This window comes from Vipera ursinii, assembly GCF_947247035.1.
Source record: "Vipera ursinii genome assembly, chromosome: 5".
NCBI lineage: Eukaryota > Metazoa > Chordata > Lepidosauria > Squamata > Viperidae > Vipera > Vipera ursinii.
Window position 1 is genome coordinate 37313394 of NC_139518.1, and position 19367 is coordinate 37332760.

The 19367-nt window shown below is 35.1% G+C and overlaps 1 protein-coding gene across 1 annotated transcript in view; it reads left to right on the top strand.

Annotated features, from left to right (window-relative positions):
* FARP2 (FERM, ARH/RhoGEF and pleckstrin domain protein 2) overlaps positions 1-19367 on the top strand; it is an 84271-nt gene that overhangs the window by 26045 nt on the left and 38859 nt on the right. Inside the window, exons 7-13 of the mRNA XM_083363610.1 lie at positions 1054-1168; positions 2846-2993; positions 3659-3754; positions 7161-7324; positions 7489-7557; positions 8867-8924; positions 12748-13189. Of these exons, the coding sequence (XP_083219736.1) occupies positions 1054-1168; positions 2846-2993; positions 3659-3754; positions 7161-7324; positions 7489-7557; positions 8867-8924; positions 12748-13189 (1092 nt within the window). The remainder of the gene's footprint in view (positions 1-1053; positions 1169-2845; positions 2994-3658; positions 3755-7160; positions 7325-7488; positions 7558-8866; positions 8925-12747; positions 13190-19367) is intronic.

Below are 19367 nucleotides of genomic sequence, written 5' to 3' on the forward strand. Positions count from 1 at the left end.
CTATCACCTCATCCTCCTCCACCTCTGATGACACAAAGGCTTCCTCTGGAGCCAGAGCAACCAAGGCGGTAGCACGCCTGCTTTGGGAGCATGCCTGGTCCCTCTAAGAGATTCATTCCAGGAGCCAGTCCTGGTCCCTGGCGGCCAACACAGGGGTGTGGACAGGTGGCAGCGGGGGGAGGGGAGCCCCATGAACCAAGGCAGAGAAGAGGGTCTGCTTTCAGGGCCGTGGAAGTGTTTCCGGGTCGACCTTTGACGCCCCCGATTTCCCCGGGCAGCTTCCTTTCACCGAGCCAGAGCTTTATTCGCAGTAGTGGCTTAGAAGAAGCCGGTTCTTCCCTTCAAAAAAAAGTGGCGGAACACCGTTCCAGTGCGTTCTATGACAAAAAAAGCACTGGCTTTGTCATTTGATTATACAGTCTTGACTCAATGCAGTATTTTTGGACAAAAGATTGTAGGAGTTAAACTATATAAATTTTACTGTGGTATTAGTTGTGTTTGTATCAGCCATAAACAATGAGGCATCCATTCCCTTTCCATAAGCTTTAGTGATATTTATTTTTATACAGTTATGTCTGAGCCCTTTTGACAATGTAACAATTTACCTTACAATGTAACAATGTACAGCAATCCTGTAGTTAGTGTTCCAGCAGCATTTATAATATATACTAGATACTGAATGTTACTCAAGTTTAAGTCAAGGGCTGTTTCTTTTCTGGTTTCTTCCATGATAAATGAGTGTATCTAGAAAATTCAGCTGAATTTGCATATTTCTATGTACCTCACAATTTAAATATCAGTTGGAGTGAAAGTGTTAGAAAAACTGAAAACCTATTTGAACCCTTGAACTTAATCAGAATCACATCTTTAGCATTAGCCTATAAAAATCCTGTCAGAAACAAATAATACATTTTAGGATGAATGTTGTAAAATTGACATTCTTATTTTTATGTATTATTTTAATACATAAAGAGCTAATCTAATTAATTAATAAAACTGTAATCTGAAATACTTAAGTATTTTGTTTTAAATATATTTTCTGTTATGTCACAGCGGAAATTGGAGATTTTGATGAATCAGGAGATCACGAACATCTTAAAAACAACCAATACTTTCCCAACCAAGAAAGACTGCATGAAAAAATACTTGCATTTCACAGGAAGCATGTGTAAGTAAAATTATTTTATGATTTTTGTATTCAGTGCACCACTATACTGTACTGAAATTAACTTTGCAATAATGTTTGAAGTGTGGTTTGTTGCATGGTTCAGGGTTTTTTTGTGCTTAAGGCAATTTGTTTGCAATATAATATTTGCTATGTACAGTCTTAATGTATTTACTGAGTGGCCAAATTTTAGGCAAGATTTTTAACAAACAGCTTTTACTAGTCTGAGCAATATATTACAAAAGTCAGTATGAAGAAAAATGACAGCTTTTGTCTGTGAGATGTGATGTTTTTACTTCAGCTAAATCAGCATAAATACCTTACATTGTCTACTCTGCAGATACAGAGGGGAAGCATGTGGTTGCGTTTACTAACATTATAATCCTTCCATTGACATGATTTGGTGCTATAATTGAATAGGTACAGTTAATAGCCCCATTATATACCATGCTTGGAGTAGACTTCTTTCTATAGGTGTATCTCCAAATTTATCATGAAGTTCATGTATTATTTATTTATTTAAATTTATACGTATGCTATCTAACTCATGACTATAAACATTGAAAACAATAGAAGAGCAAAAAAGATCAAAACTAAAAAAGGAAACAAAAAGACCAAAACATCTCCTTGCCAGCAATCAACACCCAGATAAGCAGAGATAAATACTAAAATTAATAGGAAACCAACAGTCAAGCAGTAAATAATACCCCAGTCAAGGAACTACCAACTCAGACAATCAAACAGTAAACAACAGGCTAATCAAAATATTACCAAGAACATTTCTATCAACGCTCACAGGGTAAGCAACTTATACAGTATATAAACAGAGAACAACCCCCCTCCCTTTTAGCAGTGATGATGTTATCTAAATATCTGCAAGAAACAACCAAGTTCAGAGAGTACCAAGGACCCCATATTAAAAACAAAAAAAAAGTGCAAATTCCTCATTCTCGTGCAGACTAGAACCCTACAGTTGGATAACATTGTAGATGCTTTCTATTTATGGTTACTTTTTTAGGATATCAACTATCTTTTCCACTGAGTGCAAAGTTTGATTTAATGGCCTCTCTCGACTCTGTTTGCAAAGTTTTTATCCTGAATAGATCTGGGCCATCCAATCAGCATCTTTTTAAGACATAGAGTTGAATTGTACTCAGAGGATTCCAATTACCTTGATTGTTTTTAATCAGAGTTCAGACCTAGTTTTGAGGCAGAATCCATTTTGATCACTCTAATAAACGATATTTTGTAAGAGAATATAGAGAGAGGACTAACATGTTTCCCTGCTTGCTCTTTCAGCAGGTTTTAATATCATTGACTATGATGCTGAACTGAAAAATAAAAAAAAATATTCCATCCATGTATAGTATAGAATAGATTATTCAGTTATGTGAGTATTATGCATTAGCCTCAGTCACGTTATTTATGATATTTGTATGTTGATTGAAATCCAGATACTAAATAAAATTAGTTGATAAAGAGCATCATTTTCAAGTTATTTTTATATGCTGTTGTTAAATTAGTTCCCCCATTTGACCTGATAAAGTAAACCCATGTGGCTGCTTGCAGGAAAGGAGTATTTCTGTTTATTCCCTTAAATCATCCCATTTTCATACATTTTCAGAGTGTCATAAATTCATCGTTAACTTCTGTATTTTGATTTTATTTTTACTACTAAAGGGGTGAAACTCCTGCCGAATCAGACTTCCAGGTGCTTGAAATAGCTCGAAAACTGGAGATGTATGGCATGAGATTTCACTTGGCATCTGATCGTGAAGGGACAAAAATTAATCTGGCTGTTTCAAACATGGGTGTCTTGGTTTTCCAGGTAAGAAAGTAATTTTAAATATATCTTTTAAAATGTTCTAAGTTTAATCTTAAGGGTAAAGAGTTTTCTGAATGAGAAATCAGAGTTCACTTTTACAAGTCTTGCTAACATACTGAGTCAGATTAAACTTTACGGCTAAATGATTAATCATATTCTTTGCAAATAACTGTTCATTTGAAATCCATGTGGTTCATTTACCCATCAGTTTGCCAATGCTGGTGGTTTCAAGCTGACCTGGGCTAGTAATTTTGACATGTTCAAAAAAGGAAACATTTTTTTAAACTTGATTATAGCAGCATGACATGCTGACTAGCATAATTAAAATGGTCTGATTCAAGAGGGTTCATATATAACCTATAGCATCTCATCTCTTATCTCTGCCTTAAGTCTTTTTACCAAAGTCCTGTAGAATCTCGTTCTTGGTATCCAGGAGAGAATAGTAAATACTTTATTTATTTAGGCAGTTGTAGCTAAAAATAATAATCTGACATCATATCATTATACATATTGTTTAAATCTTGTACTATGTATATTTGGTTTTATTTATACATTTACTTTTCACATTTCTGAATCACCCATCTCCCTCAAAGAGGGACTCTGGGAAGTGTGTTTAAATCCTGTATTATGTATATTTCTTCTCTTGTTACATATTGCACTTTACACAGGGCAGTATAAAAATCAATACTTTCAACTGGTCCAAAATCCGAAAAATAAGCTTCAAGAGAAAACGATTTCTTATCAAGCTTCATCCAGACGTTCATGTAAGTACTATCATAATATATTTTCTATAATTTTGTGTTGAGTTTAAGTACGAGTTGATATGCATACAGACTTCTGTAAATGAACCTGTGACATTATGTTCAGGAATATTATTTAATTAGACAAACAAGGTTGACTCAGCCTTCCATCCTTCCGAGGTAGGTAAAATGAGGACCCAGATTGTTGGGGGCAATTAAGCTGACTTTGTAATAATGCCGCTTGGGGGTGTGTGAAAGCCCTAATAAGCAGGCATATACATAGAATGAAGGCTACTGCTAAGTTTGTAAGCCGCCCTGAGTCTTCGGAGAAGGGCGGGATATAAATGGAATTAAAATTAAAAAAAATAAATAAAATAAACATGGGTTCCACTTATAATTTGAGAACACAACCTTTCTTTTGTACATGCTGATATTCTAAAACCAGTCATGTCTTGTATACACACGACAGTGCACTCCTATGAGAGCCAATACACTGGTTGCCTTTTTCTGTAGTTGTCTCACTAATATGAGCCATGCTTCTTCCTGAAGGCTCAAGCAACCCAGCATTCACTTCGTGTAAGGATATTATCTATTTATAGTTGTACCTAATTTGATATCAGAATTTCTTGTAGTTTTCTTTGCAAGGTATTTTTTAGTTCATGTGGCAATTATTCATGTACATTGAAAAATGTTGCTCAGTGGTAGAGTAGTGTGATTTAAGTAATGAACATTTGACCTATAGTTATATTATTGGCACTTGGAAGGACATTACAGTATTTCAAAGATTGTCCTTTCAATTGATGCTAAATAGCAATTAGCTGAAGCACACATAAACTTTTGCCCCAATGATGGCATTGTGACACGAATGCCTAACACATGTGTGCAGAAGTTTGGGGGCAAAGTTTCAGGACACTATACGTATACTTTATTAGCAGTAAGAGACACTAGTTTCATCCTTATTGGAAGTACTCAGGCTTAAAGATCTTCATACTAAATTGCTATGTTTCATCATTTCACACAGCTATTTTGTTAACATAGTATCCTAAAAATGCTGTGACCAATAACTAACTACTACTTCTAACTACTTCGCTGCCCTCATCGCGTCCGCAGATAATCGCCCGGCCGCCCTGTTTAGGGTGACCCGCTCCCTCCTTAACCAGGAGGTTAGTGGGGAACCCTTGCAGGGGCGTGCCGAGGAATTTAGTCAACATCTGTTGGACAAAATCGCTCGGATTCGGACCGGTTTGGACTCCGACTGGGCAGTATCGGACGATCAGGACACGAGCGATCTTGTCAATGTGACCTGGGAGGAGTTCGATCCTGTGACTCCGGAGGAAGTGGACAGGATCATGGGGAGGCTGAGCTCCACCACATGTTTATTGGACCCGTGCCCTTCCTGGCTGGTTTATGCAGCCCGGGAGGGGACACGAGGCTGGTTCCTGGCGGTTATATCTGCTTCTTTGAGTGAGGGTAGTTTTCCCACCGCCTTGAAAGAGGCGGTGGTGAGACCTCTCCTCAAGAAGCCTGCCTTGGACCCGGCTGTTTTGAATAACTTTCGTCCGGTCTCCAACCTTCGCTTTCTTGCGAAGGTTGTTGAGAGTGTGGTGGCACACCAGCTCCCTCTGGTCCTGGATGAAGCGGATTATCTAGACCCGTACCAATCGGGCTTCAGACCCGGGTACAGCACGGAGACGGCATTGGTCGCGCTGGTGAATGATCTCTGGAGGGCTCGGGACAGAGGATACTCCTCTGTTCTAGTCCTATTAGACCTCTCAGCGGCTTTCGATACCATCGACCATGGTATCCTGCTGCGGCGTCTCAGGGGATTGGGAGTGGGAGGCACGGTTCTTCAGTGGTTCTCCTATCTCCTGGGACCCTCGCAGTCGGTGTTGGCAGGGGGGCAGAGGTCGACCGCGAGGCCTCTCGCTTGTGGAGTCCCTCAGGGGTCGGTCCTCTCGCCCCTTCTGTTCAACATCTACATGAAACCGCTGGGTGAGATCATTCGTGGTTTTGGAGTTGGGTATCATCAATACGCCGATGATACCCAACTTTTCATTTCGACCCCAAACCACCCCAGTGATACCCTCGACGTGATGTCCCGGTGCCTGGAGGCGGTCCGGGTCTGGATGGGGAGGAACAGGCTTCGTCTCAACCCTGACAAGACGGAGTGGCTGTGCGTACCGGCATCTCGGGATATTCAGGATATCCCACCCCTCATTATGGGGGGTGAGTCATTATCTCCTGTAGATAGGGCTCGCAACTTGGGAGTCCTCCTAGATTCACAACTCTCCTTAGAAGACCATATTGTAGCTGTGACTAGGGGGGCTTTCGCCCAGGTTCGCCTGGTGCGCCAGTTGCGGCCCTATCTAGACCGGGATGCCTTGCACACGGTCACTCATGCGCTCGTGACCTCTCGTCTTGATTACTGCAACGCTCTCTACATGGGGCTACCCTTGAAAACCACTCGGAGGCTCCAGCTGGTACAGAATGCAGCCGCGAGAGTTGTATTGGGGGTCTCCCGATACTCCCATGTCACACCTTTGCTCCGCGAGCTGCATTGGTTGCCAGTTGTCTTCCGGGTGAGGTTCAAGGTGTTGGTAATGACCTACAAAGCCCTCCATGGCATGGGTCCAGAATAACTTGGGGAGCACCTGCAGCCGGCGTCAACTTCCCTCCGCCCAGTACGCTCCCACAGAGAGGGCCTCCTCAGGGTGCCGCCGGTCAAAGAATGCCGACTGGTGGCCCCCAGGGGGAGAGCGTTCTCTGTGGGTGCACCGGATTTATGGAACCATCTTCCGGTTGAGCTCCGGATGGCGCCCGATCTCCGCTCCTTCCGGCGCGACCTTAAAACCCATCTCTTTAAACAAGCGGGCCTGGCCTGATGGGATGGGGTGGGATTTTTATAAATGACTTCAATTTTAAATTTGTATTATTTATGGGCATTGTTTAATCATGTTTTAATAATTTTAATTTTTGTATCTAATTTTTATGTATTGCCCTGTTCACCGCCCTGAGTCTCTTGAGAGAAGGGCGGTATATAAATTAAATAAATAAATAAATAAATAAATAAACTTCTTAAAATCTATTTTTAAGACTAAGAAATTACTTTTATTTTACTCCTGCTGGTATTTGTTCATATTGATGAATGATTGTGTCCAGATGAACTTTGTCTTCATTTTTTTTGTTCGAACACTTTGTGCAATTCAAATAATTTCTATTTCCCATCAAATCACTATAATATAAAATTAGAGGAAGGGCTATGCATTAGCTTATTTCTTAGCAAGAACTGTTTAAATTATTCTCCCTCTTACGTTCTCACAATGATAAATTAATGGCTACCCTGTGTAGTTTAGGTCTGCATTATAATATCTGTCTGACTGGATGAGAATTAAAATAGTGTGCTTGAGCCTTGTTTGTTTTGTGATACTAGGGTCCATATCAGGATACTTTGGAATTTCTTTTGGGAGGTAGAGATGAGTGCAAGAACCTCTGGAAGATATGTGTTGAGTATCATACATTCTTTAGGTTATCTGATCAACCAAAAGCAAAACCAAAACCAGTCTTCTTCAGCAGAGGATCATCTTTCAGATACAGGTATAATATAACTCATTTTCTTTTGTTCCAAAAAAGGCATTCAAGAATTTTTTTCTGTTTTTTTAACCTAAAAATTTAGGATCTTATTACTATAAAAATTAAAAGCACAGATTTAAATATATTCTCATAAGGTTTTTAAAATATTTATATTTATTGTTTTACAGTGGACGAACACAAAAACAATTGGTGGATTATGTTAGAGAGAGTGGGTTGAAGAAAATTCCTTATGAAAGGTAATAAGCAGCAAACTGTTACTATTTTGGAATTTGTTTTATATGTTCCTCAGTCTTCTAAAATATTAGCATTCTACTATTTATATTTAGAATAAATTTATAGCTGTACAATTAATTTGACTTTCTTTCCTAATAATTTTAAGTTTTGGTTTTCATGTTTTTAGCAACAACTTGGTCTTTTTGAATTCAAAATTCACTAATTTTAGTGAAGTTATTTTGATAATAGAATGTTGATTGATTTAAACACTTTCACTTCAGATAATGTCAGTTGGAGGAATATCTTACAGTTATTCTTTATATGTATTTGTTCATTATTACAATAATCACAACAAATGGTTATCTCTTACATGGAGTAATATTTGTAATGCTTTGAATTACGTGTCCTAATCTCTTAATCCCTTGTTTGTTGCTGCAAAACTAAGTTTGGACCCTATCTCATCTCCAATAGAAAAAAGAGTTGTATTGGGTATTAGTAAACATATGAAATTGTAATATGCAGAGGCAGGTTACTAGTCCTTTAAGCTCATTATCTTACTTGATAAAAATTGTTCCAAAATTCCCACTTTCTACTGTGCGATGTTTAGCTGGAAATGTGGGTAATTTAATCCCAGGTCTACTACATGAAAAATATTTATTTTAATGCTAAAATATTGTTAGACGTCCTTAAAATGCCTATTACCTTTGAAGTTGTATGAATACTATGTTTGGTGTATCTGAAGTCAAGAAAGAAACTTCATAATCTATAGCTTCTTAAAATATACATTAGAATATGGGCTGTTTAGAATGTGACTGAATCTTTTCATAATGTGGAGCTAGAAGGAATGATTTTAGTTGCTGGACAGGTTGGAGGTCTGTTTTGTCAGGGCCATTGTTTTCCTCCATCTGGACATTTGGTAGTTTGAACTTCAGAGATCCTATTGCGTGTTCAACCACCAACAGAGTTAATATGGAACTCTCTAAGCAAGTCAGATTGCCCCCATTTTTGCTTAATTATATTTAGTTGGCATTTACTGTTTTTTTCTTAAGTAATGTTATTTTAGGTATTTTAATGCTGGGTTTACTTTATATAAAAACTAGTAACTTTTATATTTGTATATTTTATATTCTGAATATTGCAATTCTGATTTGTAAGCAAAAAATTTTAGGAAATTAAATTATGAATGTAGAAAGTTCTGAGTTTCATATTTTTACACATTAAGTAAGTTTGAAAGAATCTCTTTTGTAAAATCATCTATTTTTTAACTTGTATACAGCAGAAAGGGAGCTTCGATTATTTCTCAATTGCATGTATCAACTTCTTTATTTACAGGAGGCATAGCAAAACTAGAATGTCTACTCACACTTCAAGTCCTGATGCACCCAAACAGGTTAGTCTTGAAATTAACCTGTTTTAAATAAAGTATCATGATTTAAAAGATTATGAAAATTACGTGATGCTTCTTAAATTTAAAATATGTATTTTCTTTTTTATTTCTGGTAATGGTATTAGGTAATTATATCTATGTGCTACATTAACCAAAATGTACTTTGTAAAAGCCTACAAAATAGGATTGTCTTGACAGCATGAAGATTCAAGTTTTTTCTCTTTCTTAAATTCCCTCATGCTAAATTCCATATGCCCCTGCCATACCAGCTCTTAGTTTTAGGTTTGCTATGGAGGTTGAGGAAAGTGTGTACAGTTTAAACCTATCAACAAAATATAAGTAGATAGAACTGTGCAATTTATCCAAGTTCTTTTACTAAATATTGGATATTACCTCTTTTCAATAAGGAATTTATTATTTATTTGTTTATTTATTTATTTATTTATTTATTTATTTATTTATTTTATATACCACCCTTCTCCCGAAGGACTCAGGGCGATGTACAGGGCAACAAAAATAAGAATACAGGATACAAGATTTAAAGTTAAATGATTGTGCCCAATGTAGTAGGTTAGTTAAAATAATGTTAAAACCCAAACCCATCAGGCCAGGCCGGCTTGTTCGAATAGATGTTTAATTAATGAGGGGGCAAGTATTCGAATCTCAGATAAAAAGGGTATGACTGACTGATGAGAACATAAGAAGTTCGAAATGATCATTTCAGCCTCCCTAATTCTTTATTAGCAATTTGAATAATTTATATATATATATATATATATATATATATATGTATGTATGTATGTTATAGGGACGCGGTGGCTTAGGACGCTGAGCTTGTCGATCAGAAGGTCGGCAGTTTGGCGGGTCGAATCCCGAGTGCCGCGTAGCAGAGTGAGTGCCTGTTACTCGTCCCAGCTTCTGCCAACCTAGCAGTTCGAAAGCACGTAAAAAATGCAAGTAGAAAAATAGGGACCACTACGGTGGGAAGGTAACAGCGTTCCGTGCGCCTTTGGCGTCTAGTCATGCCGGCCACATGACCTTTGAAACGGAGATGAGCACCGGCCCCTAGAGTTGGAAACGACTAGCACACATGTGCGGGGGAACCTTTACCTTTACCTTTTTATATATGTTATATATATATATATGTTATATATATATATATGTTATATATATATGTTATATATATATATGTTAAGTATTTGTCAAGTCTTTTGAATACCTTGCTAGTTAACTCTTTCTTTCCTGTTTCAGCCTAACCCAAGGCTATTCGCAGGCTATAGTCACAACTTACGACAGTTCATTATTTGTGTAAATTATTCAAATTGCTAATAAAGAATTAGGGAGGCTGATAAGTTCGAAATGGCCATATCAGCCTCCCTAATTCTTTATTAGCAATTTGAATTTGATATATATAAAATCTTGCATAAGAACTAAACTTTTCAGTAAGTGTAATTTCTTATAGGAATGTGGATTTGTCTGATTGCTGGAATATAGTTAGCATATTCACATAGTCATATAATTACTGATCTTAGTCATCTCTCAAGTTCAGAATTCAGAGCCAGCATAATTTTCCAGTTAGGCCTTGCATGGAAGTGTATTTGTTAAATTGGACAGCTGCTGGTTTTCAACAGACAACCTCTCATAGTTAGTTATAGGCTGCTCTGACTACCATCATTCCTTTAAAGCTGTATCATTAAAACTAGATAAATTCATTTAATCATATGAGAATAACTTTCACCTCCCAGTCATAAAATAAACATAATCTGTGTTTTGCTCCTTAATAGGATCCAAATAAGGTGATGTCTATACAAAGGAATCATTTAATGAACACATACCAAATAAATAAAATAAATCCAAATAAATAAAATAAATAATAAAATACCAGACACTTAAAATATCTAAAATCCATTTAAAATAGCTGGGACATAGCTTTATCAACACAAAAAAGATTGTATGCAAGATCCTAATTTCAACAAACTAGATAGTAATGAAAAAGAAAAGTCAGACAAAAATTTAGGCTAGATGTTTAAAATCATGAGGTTTGCAATTTCAACTTTATCTTAAGATGGACTGAAAAAGATACAGTTTAGATTTTAATAGGTATCGTGTTATAATACAGTTGTGAGAGAAAAAGGAAGTAGCCGTAAAATATATCACCTCTCAATGGTGACACACTGAAGTGCCCTGGCTTGGCATACCAAAAGCACTGAGTAATCTATACAATCTTCTTATTTATCTCTGACTTTTAACTTCACTGCATGCTTTAAATAAGAATTTCTGGCTATTTCTCAATAAAATCTCTATCCCTGCTTGGTGTGAAAATGGCATCATTTGTGCACATCCATATACACACGTGTATTTACACTGGACAAACACAACTTCATTGATGCAGATTGTGTATGAATACTTGCAAATCAGCTATTACTATTCTAATAGTAATTTACTATTACTTGATTTGCAAACTGACTTTAATCTCTCCTACTATATTTGCCAATATATAGACATTTATCAGAAAATTGATAGAGCAGAATAATGTGGATTTAAAGAAACATTTTTTTCTACATTCTTTTGTAGAACAGATTTCCTCACAAACCTCAGTTTTAAACCTATAATTTTTCTTCTGCCTGCTAAGTCCTTTGACTCCACCAACCATCTCTCTTTGCTCCATGTACTCCCCTAAGTATTGCCACCAATATAATCTTACAATGAAAATGCAAGAGTTACCTGTGGCTTTATATGGTAGAACTAAAGTTACAAAAACAACATTGTACAGGTAGTCCTCGACTTACAACAGTTCATATAGTGACTTTTCAAAGTTATAACTGTACTGAAATAAGTGACATGACAAGTTTTTCACTCTTATGACCATTGCAACATCTGCACAGACATGTGATCAAAATTCAGATGCTTAGTTGTGGTATCTGGATCATGTGATCACCTTTTGCAACCACCTGACAAGCAAAGTCAATGAGGGAGCCAAATTCACTTAACAATCCATGTTACTAACTTAAAACTGCAGTGATTCACTTAACAAATAGGGCAAAAAAGTCACAAAATGGGGCAAAACTCATTTAACAAATGTTTTGCTTAGCAACATAAATTTTGGGCTCAGTTGTGGTCATAAGTCAAGGACTACCTGTATGTCATAAAGTGTATGCATATACTCATACACAAGGTGAAATGCATTTAGATTTCAAATATTTATACCGATTTGTATAGCCTTCTTTTTAATTGATGTAATTCTGGGTGGCTGACAAAAGTATAAAAATATAATATAAATACTGTATAAAATATATTTCACAATGAACTAAAACATAAAGCCGCTGTCACAATATGCCAGTAGTATCGACTCACATACTCTTTTAACCCCCATTCCAATAATATAGCAAATATATTGAAATAATATAGCATCTCTTTATGTGTGGCTTGTTTTGATAGTTATGTCAACAAGGTGTCATAAGCAACCAACAAATGTCACTCTACCATGCGTTGATAATGTTACCTGCAATGTCTGCAGGAAAACAACCAGGCTCAGACAACACTAAAAACCCAATATTTGATTGTATTGCCAATTGGATAGTAGTGTAAAAGTCACATAGACATGCAGCTTTTATATTTCTATGCAATATAACAAAAATAAAATGGGCTGCTAAAGCCTGGAAATGGAGCAAGATAAACATTTTTTTTGCTATTGAGTTACACAAGTTATTCTAGTTTCATGATTTTAGAGAATAAGTTCCTCAACTAATTGATATATTTTATGTCTGACCTTCTTAGATTCATGGTGAAATAATTGATCTAATAATAAATTTTCTTTTCTCTCCAGAGTATCTCATTTACAGAAGGGTTAAGAATCCCAGCATCTAGTGCATGCACATATGCCTCCTTCCATATGGATAATTTATTATCTTCAAACATTGCCAGCTTGTCCTCTTTGACAGAAAGCAATTCTCTCTTTTTGGAACCCAGAATGTCACATGGAGGGAGCTTGTCAGCAGAAGGAAATAGTATAATATCAGAAGAAACTGGGAACAAAGTGGTACAACAGCCTGGATCACCAAAACTCCAGTCATTCCAAGGTGTTGGGATTTGTAATGTTGAAGAAAACTGCAGCCCCATTTGTTCTGATGCTGAGAATCATTGTGCTTTAGAAATAGCAATAGACAAGTATAGCAAACAAGGCAGGATAACTTACAACAATGACAATGATGAGGATGATGATTTTACCACAAGTATGGTCATTGCTGGTAAACAACATCGGCTTCAAGGTAGGGATGCCCCTCTTGTAAAGCTAGTTAGTTCTCAACTTCATGTTTCAGAGGAGTTCATTGATGATGATCCAGCTGAAATCTCCTTTTTTGCTGGAGGCTCTGAAGCTTTTTCTTATTTGTACGATGGCCTAGATTTAAAGGACTCGAATCTTTCTAAGTGTCTCTCAGAGTCACCTACTTTAACTAAAGAAATTTTGCAACAGAGTATAGTATCCTCTCATTCAAGTCCTGATAGATATTCAGTTGAAGCAGTAGATATGAATGTGGATGATGAATTTGAATTTGAAGGAGATAGTGATTTCAATGGAAATCAGCAGCCATCAGATACCTCAGAATTATTTGAAGTTAAAGCACAGGCAAGCAGAATGCAAAGTCTCCTGAGTCCTTCTGAAACGAGTTCACTGATTAATAACCAGTCTGAAAGTAGCTCTCTCAACAATTTAACATTAAATGGCACACCGTTTATGCATACTTACAGCTCTGCTAATCAGTCTGAAGCTAGTTCTATGGTGAATTTTCCAGCATATTCAGTTCGTTCTGAATCAAGCTCAGCTCTTCAGTTCACTGACATTATTGACCAGTTAGAACAACTCAGTTACCCACCTACCACTACAGAAGACTCTAGTAGTTCTGATGATTCATGGGATTCAGAATCTGCACCTCCATTAGACATAAACCTGTTTTTTAGCAATCCTTTTGCTCAGGCTACAATGGAGAATTTCTCTCTTGACTTTCAGAATAATCTAAAAAATCTCACTAAGGAAGATAAATCAGAAAACACATGCACAAACCATTAATATTTGGGATGATACAGCACATTATGCTGATCAGAATCAGTTTTTTTTAAAAAAAAATCTGAACCATCATTTTTCCTGATTATTTTCAGTCATTGGAATATAAATTTGTAGACTAGATCACTTTTGTTGATTCTCATCATTCCAATTTTTTTAAGGCATCAAGAAAAGTTATATTGCAGTAAAGGCATCAGTAGTAAATACAAGGCACTGTAATATATATTCATTTATTAAATATTTTTTAAATTTTTGTTATAAAAATAATAATGTAGGTGTGTGTGAGAGAGACAGAGATAGACAGACAGAAGTCCTGAGCTATATTTTCCAGAAGTGCTTAAAACTTTATACTTTGCCCATTTTTTCAGTAACTCTTCTAATTGTTACTGAGGTTAATTCTGTTATCTTACAAAAAAGCATGATTTTCAGGACTGGAATGAAAACTGAGGCCCATCTGCAGTTTTGAAGTAAGCTAGCCATAGGAAGATGTATAATACTTACATTCTTGTATTACATCTTTATATTTCTAGAATTTACAAATTACATGATTTTTTAAAAAAATAAGTGCAATTATTAATATATCATCACATTGCTTGCGTTCTCAGTATGTAACAGAAACTATTTCTTATATTCTCAGGTATTAGGAATATGTGAATTTATTGGTACGTTTTGTAGTAACAGTTATAAATACTTTACAGTATAAACTTTATAAACAGCTATAATCACTATAAACTCCAGGCAATGAATGAATGAATGAATGAATACATTGAATGAATGAATGAATGAATGAATATAATATATCACAGAATTCTTGAATAAAACAAACTGAACATGCTGGACAAACTACTTTCTTCACTAGCCTTTAAAAATTATCTCGATAGACTGATCCTCTAAGGGTCAACAATCAAGCAATAAAACATAGTGGGGGTTTTTTTCCAGATAGGAATATTAAAGATCCTGTACAAAATAAGTATGTTTTCAGAAAGTTGCAGCAGCCACATCAGTCTATATAATTCCATTATATACTGATAAGATATTTGATTGCAATAGATGATATGTGATCTGATTAGGTATAAGATACATTCATTTTGTATAGTATATTATTATATATCTGTATTCATTCTATATTAAATAGTTATTTTGGTCAATTTAAAAATAGTAAGAAGATTGGTGGTGTTGTGTAGCTAAAGAGCCACACGCAGTCGAGCTTTGGAGGAACACTATTTGTGTTACTATGTGGATGTCATGGCAGGTGGCGTAGCTGATGGGTTGGCTGATTTTGCATGTATTAAATAGGGTCAGAGCTGGTTACTGCTTGAAATAGGAGAACTAGACCAAGAAAACTTTTTAAAAATCTGAAAGGCAATGGCAAATCTTTTTACAAAAACCCAGCATGGACATATCTCTATTCACCAGTCAAGTTTAACCAAAAATGTATTTTACTGTTGTTTTTGTAGAATCAAATACTTCATCTCTAATCTCAGTTTTAATCATTATTGTTATCTCTTAATTAGGTAGAATTATACTTATTTAACAGTCTTGTTCACCTGAGATATATACTAATCATCATTAGATAATACTATAAGATAATAATACATATCTTAAAATATTTCTTTAGGGCATTACTTAAAATATGTTCATATTCATTCTCACTTTTTCATTTTGTAAATTTTTAAATATTATATGGAATGATTAGACTTTTATAACAAAATTCTTAATATTGACTGTTGATTACTTACCCTTTAATGTTAAACTTCTTCCCAAGAAATGTTGCATATTAGAGGGCGCAAGGTGACTAAATAAATACTGTGGATTTTTTTTTACAAGTTTTTATGCTAACCTTAAGAAATAAATTATATTGGTAAAATTTACTTGTAGCATATCAAGAGACTCAACCACTAAATAATGAAAAAACATTCCTAGGTACAGTTCTTTGAGAAGCTGCCATAAAAAGAATGAGGGTATTCTTTCAGTAGGTGGAATATATTAAAAATACATTATAATTCCATTAGTGACAAAGTATAACAGGTTGCCTTCACAATATACTGTAATTACTTTTATTACATGTTTTATAATGGAAATTATTTGTGCCTTGGTATAAGCAATTTCATGTTATTGGTGCTTACTTATTAAGAAAAATATTCTTAGACTGGAAATTCTTAGTTATTTATCATGATCATCTACATAATATGAATGCTTTATACATCATTGTTTCTGTTGAAATTGATTTTATATCTACAGATTTGTATTGATAATTTTGAAATTACATATCCAATAAAATTAGAAGGTATTCATTATAAATAAGAACACATGTTTTAATTTTTTTCCCTTGCTCTTTCTCAAAAGAGAATCATTAATTTCCTCATTTGCTGTCTGATATTTGCAGTAGGAGTAAATTTTTAAGCAAATATGAAATACAACAAATGTTTTTTCTAAAACATTTTGCTTTTTGATATTTAGTATAAGTTACTACTTTAGCTCACAGCTAAAATTTCCTTTACTCATGCAATTAGATCATTGTTAGGTACAAAAAAGAAAACAGGCCTAAACAAGTGATGCCAGTTCTGTAGCAGTAAGATAATCTGCATATCCATATTGCTTGAATTTAAAATTATTATAATTGATTTATATTTTTATTTATTTGATTTACATGTTCACCAGCTAATATTTAGGTCTCCTTCCTTACCAACAAATCTCTGGAATCAAAGGTCCTTAAAATTTTCCATGGTAAACATGTAGAGTTTTTAAACTTTAAGCACACTTAACATTTTTCGTTCTTACTCTTGAATGTCATCATATTTTGTGTCACAATTCAGGTTATAATTGTAGGAAAAGATGCAGCAGGGAGATACTTATATGTTCAAACTCTTTAAGTATCCTGTACCCACCCACATTTTCCATTCAAGCAGAAAACTACTATAAGCCTCTACATATCTTTATTGATTACCTTTAGGTGATATGTTTCAGTGATTAAATCAGACTTCTTTCCAATATTCCTAAGTTTTTGGAGCCATTCAGATTCAGCCATATGATCTTAACTGAGGGCAAAAGTTAATGAGAAACCTGAATCTTGAGTCTAAATTAGCTTTGTTCCTTTCAATAATGGCATTACAAATTTAAATGTAGATACTGTTTTCTCTAGCTTAACAGTATAATCATGTAATAGTTAAAACTTAATGTTAAAATGTGGTAGTGCTTCTGTTATTTCAGGAACACTTTGCAATGCTGGTCACAAGTTATTTTTAGAATAACACTAATACCACAGTAGTATAGTCACTTACAAAAATGTTTATATTTTTAGAGAACTTCATATAATATCCACCTTCCCATATAACTGAACATTTGTCATTGACTGGGAAATTTCTCATTCTCAGTATTTCTTAAAATATTAAACTCCCCTTAAAGATGTTATTTTAGTCAGGACATGTTTTAATATTATTGGCATTGTTGAACAATGTTAGAGAATTATAATTTGTGAATATGAATTTTCAGAAAAGATCTTGAGGAATTACTATTTCAAGTAAGTAAAATATTTTCCTTGGGATATTTATCTATCCTTTTTAATCTCCATGTACTACTATATGAATGTATGCCACATGCTGGGAAGAACATTTTTGGATTTTTATAGTGAGCAAGATGCGGATTCCCTAGTTCCCTTGAATTGCACTCAGTTTTATTTTGATAATTGGTGTTACACAATTATGACTAATATTTATAGTTATTTGTAGAAGGCAAAAAGTTAAATTACAATTTTCCAGCCTTCAGTATAATTTAATAACTGAACTGACAGGTTTTAAACAACTTTGCAAATGTAATGTTTTGGTTAAAAGATTTCACTAGACCACAGGTCTGCAACCCGTGGCTCTGGAGCCGCATGTGGCTCTTTCAGCTGTCTCCTGTGGCTCCCAGTCATCTGTCATGTGCAGTCCAAAAAAAAAAAGGTGGGACTCAAAAAGTTCAACCAATCAATTCAAATATGCAGGGTAGGTGCATATCTCACCTTGGCTCCACTCTTCAGTCAAACCCTGTTCTGCGCATATGCGCATGTACGGACATGCGCACACATTTTTTTGCGGCTCCCAGTTTTTCCTTTTGTGAGGGAACCGGTTCCGAGTGGCTCTTTCACAGTTTCAGGTTGCTGACTCCTGCACTAGACAATAAAGCACATGCACAAGATATATGCTTCAGTCTGCTTTTGATGCATTTCAGAATTTGTAGTTTTCATTTACATTCCTTTTCTTAGTAGCGTGTTATAGCTTAATATTTATACAACTTCCTGATCTCAGAGCATTTTCTGTACCCGTTTGATATCTTCTAATAGATCCTATATGTTTGTCAGCGCTTATTTGATAAATGGGGGCTTAGCTTGATACAAAGTATGATTCAATAAAGCTCAAAGCAGAGTTCAACTTTTAAGTGAAACTTCAAGGATATGTTATTAACCAACATACTGCATCAGAATTTTATTTGCTTCTGCACTTAAACTTTGGACAAAACACGAACTCATTAAAGCATCTTAAAAAATGGCCCCAAAGGCTGATATTCACATTCATCATCCTTAGAACTCCTTTGTGTAATAAACTTTTTACACAGAGTAATTAATGATTGTTCCCATACTAGGAATCCCAACATTAAAAAATTAATATTCTTGCTAAAGAATAAGAACTATTTTCAATAATTCATATCAAAATATAGGAAGTAGAAAGGATGAATAGATTTTAGAAAATGCATTTCTGTTCAAAGTATATGGAAAAAGGATCTTGCACATAGGACAATTCAGCTTTTTTAGAAAGAATTCATTTCTATAACTTTTAGTTCCTGGTATTAAGCCATATGTGGGCCTGGAATGTGACCTTTGTGTGTGTGTGTGTGTGTGTGTGTGTGTGTGTGGTATGTCTTTTTTCTTGGAAAGATGAAATAAATAATAAAGAGTTGCCAAGTCCTCTGTTTTGCAGTGACAAACAGTGATTGTGATATATAATTTGTGAAGCAGTGGAGAAATTGTATTAATTCAGTATTATAAAGTAATTGATCTTTTATTAGAGATCTTGGTTTTTATGGATGAGGCAGTATTTTAATAAATTACTGCTTTTACTCACTTCTAAATAGATTAAAATTAAGGAAGAATGGGCGAACAGAGATTATTGGAAATCTGAATGGACATTAATAATGGAATAGCTTCCTTCTTTCCCTGAATGTTTCCAAGTGGGCAAACACTTTTTTTTTAATCCCATTTATATCCCGCCCTTCTCCGAAGACTCAGGGCGGCTTACAATTTAAAGCACAAATCAATGTGCTTAGCAAGTGTATAAAACAAATAATGCAGATTTGCAGTAGAAGAGGAAGGACAGCCTTCAGTCTAAAAAATAGCCATTTTTGGAACT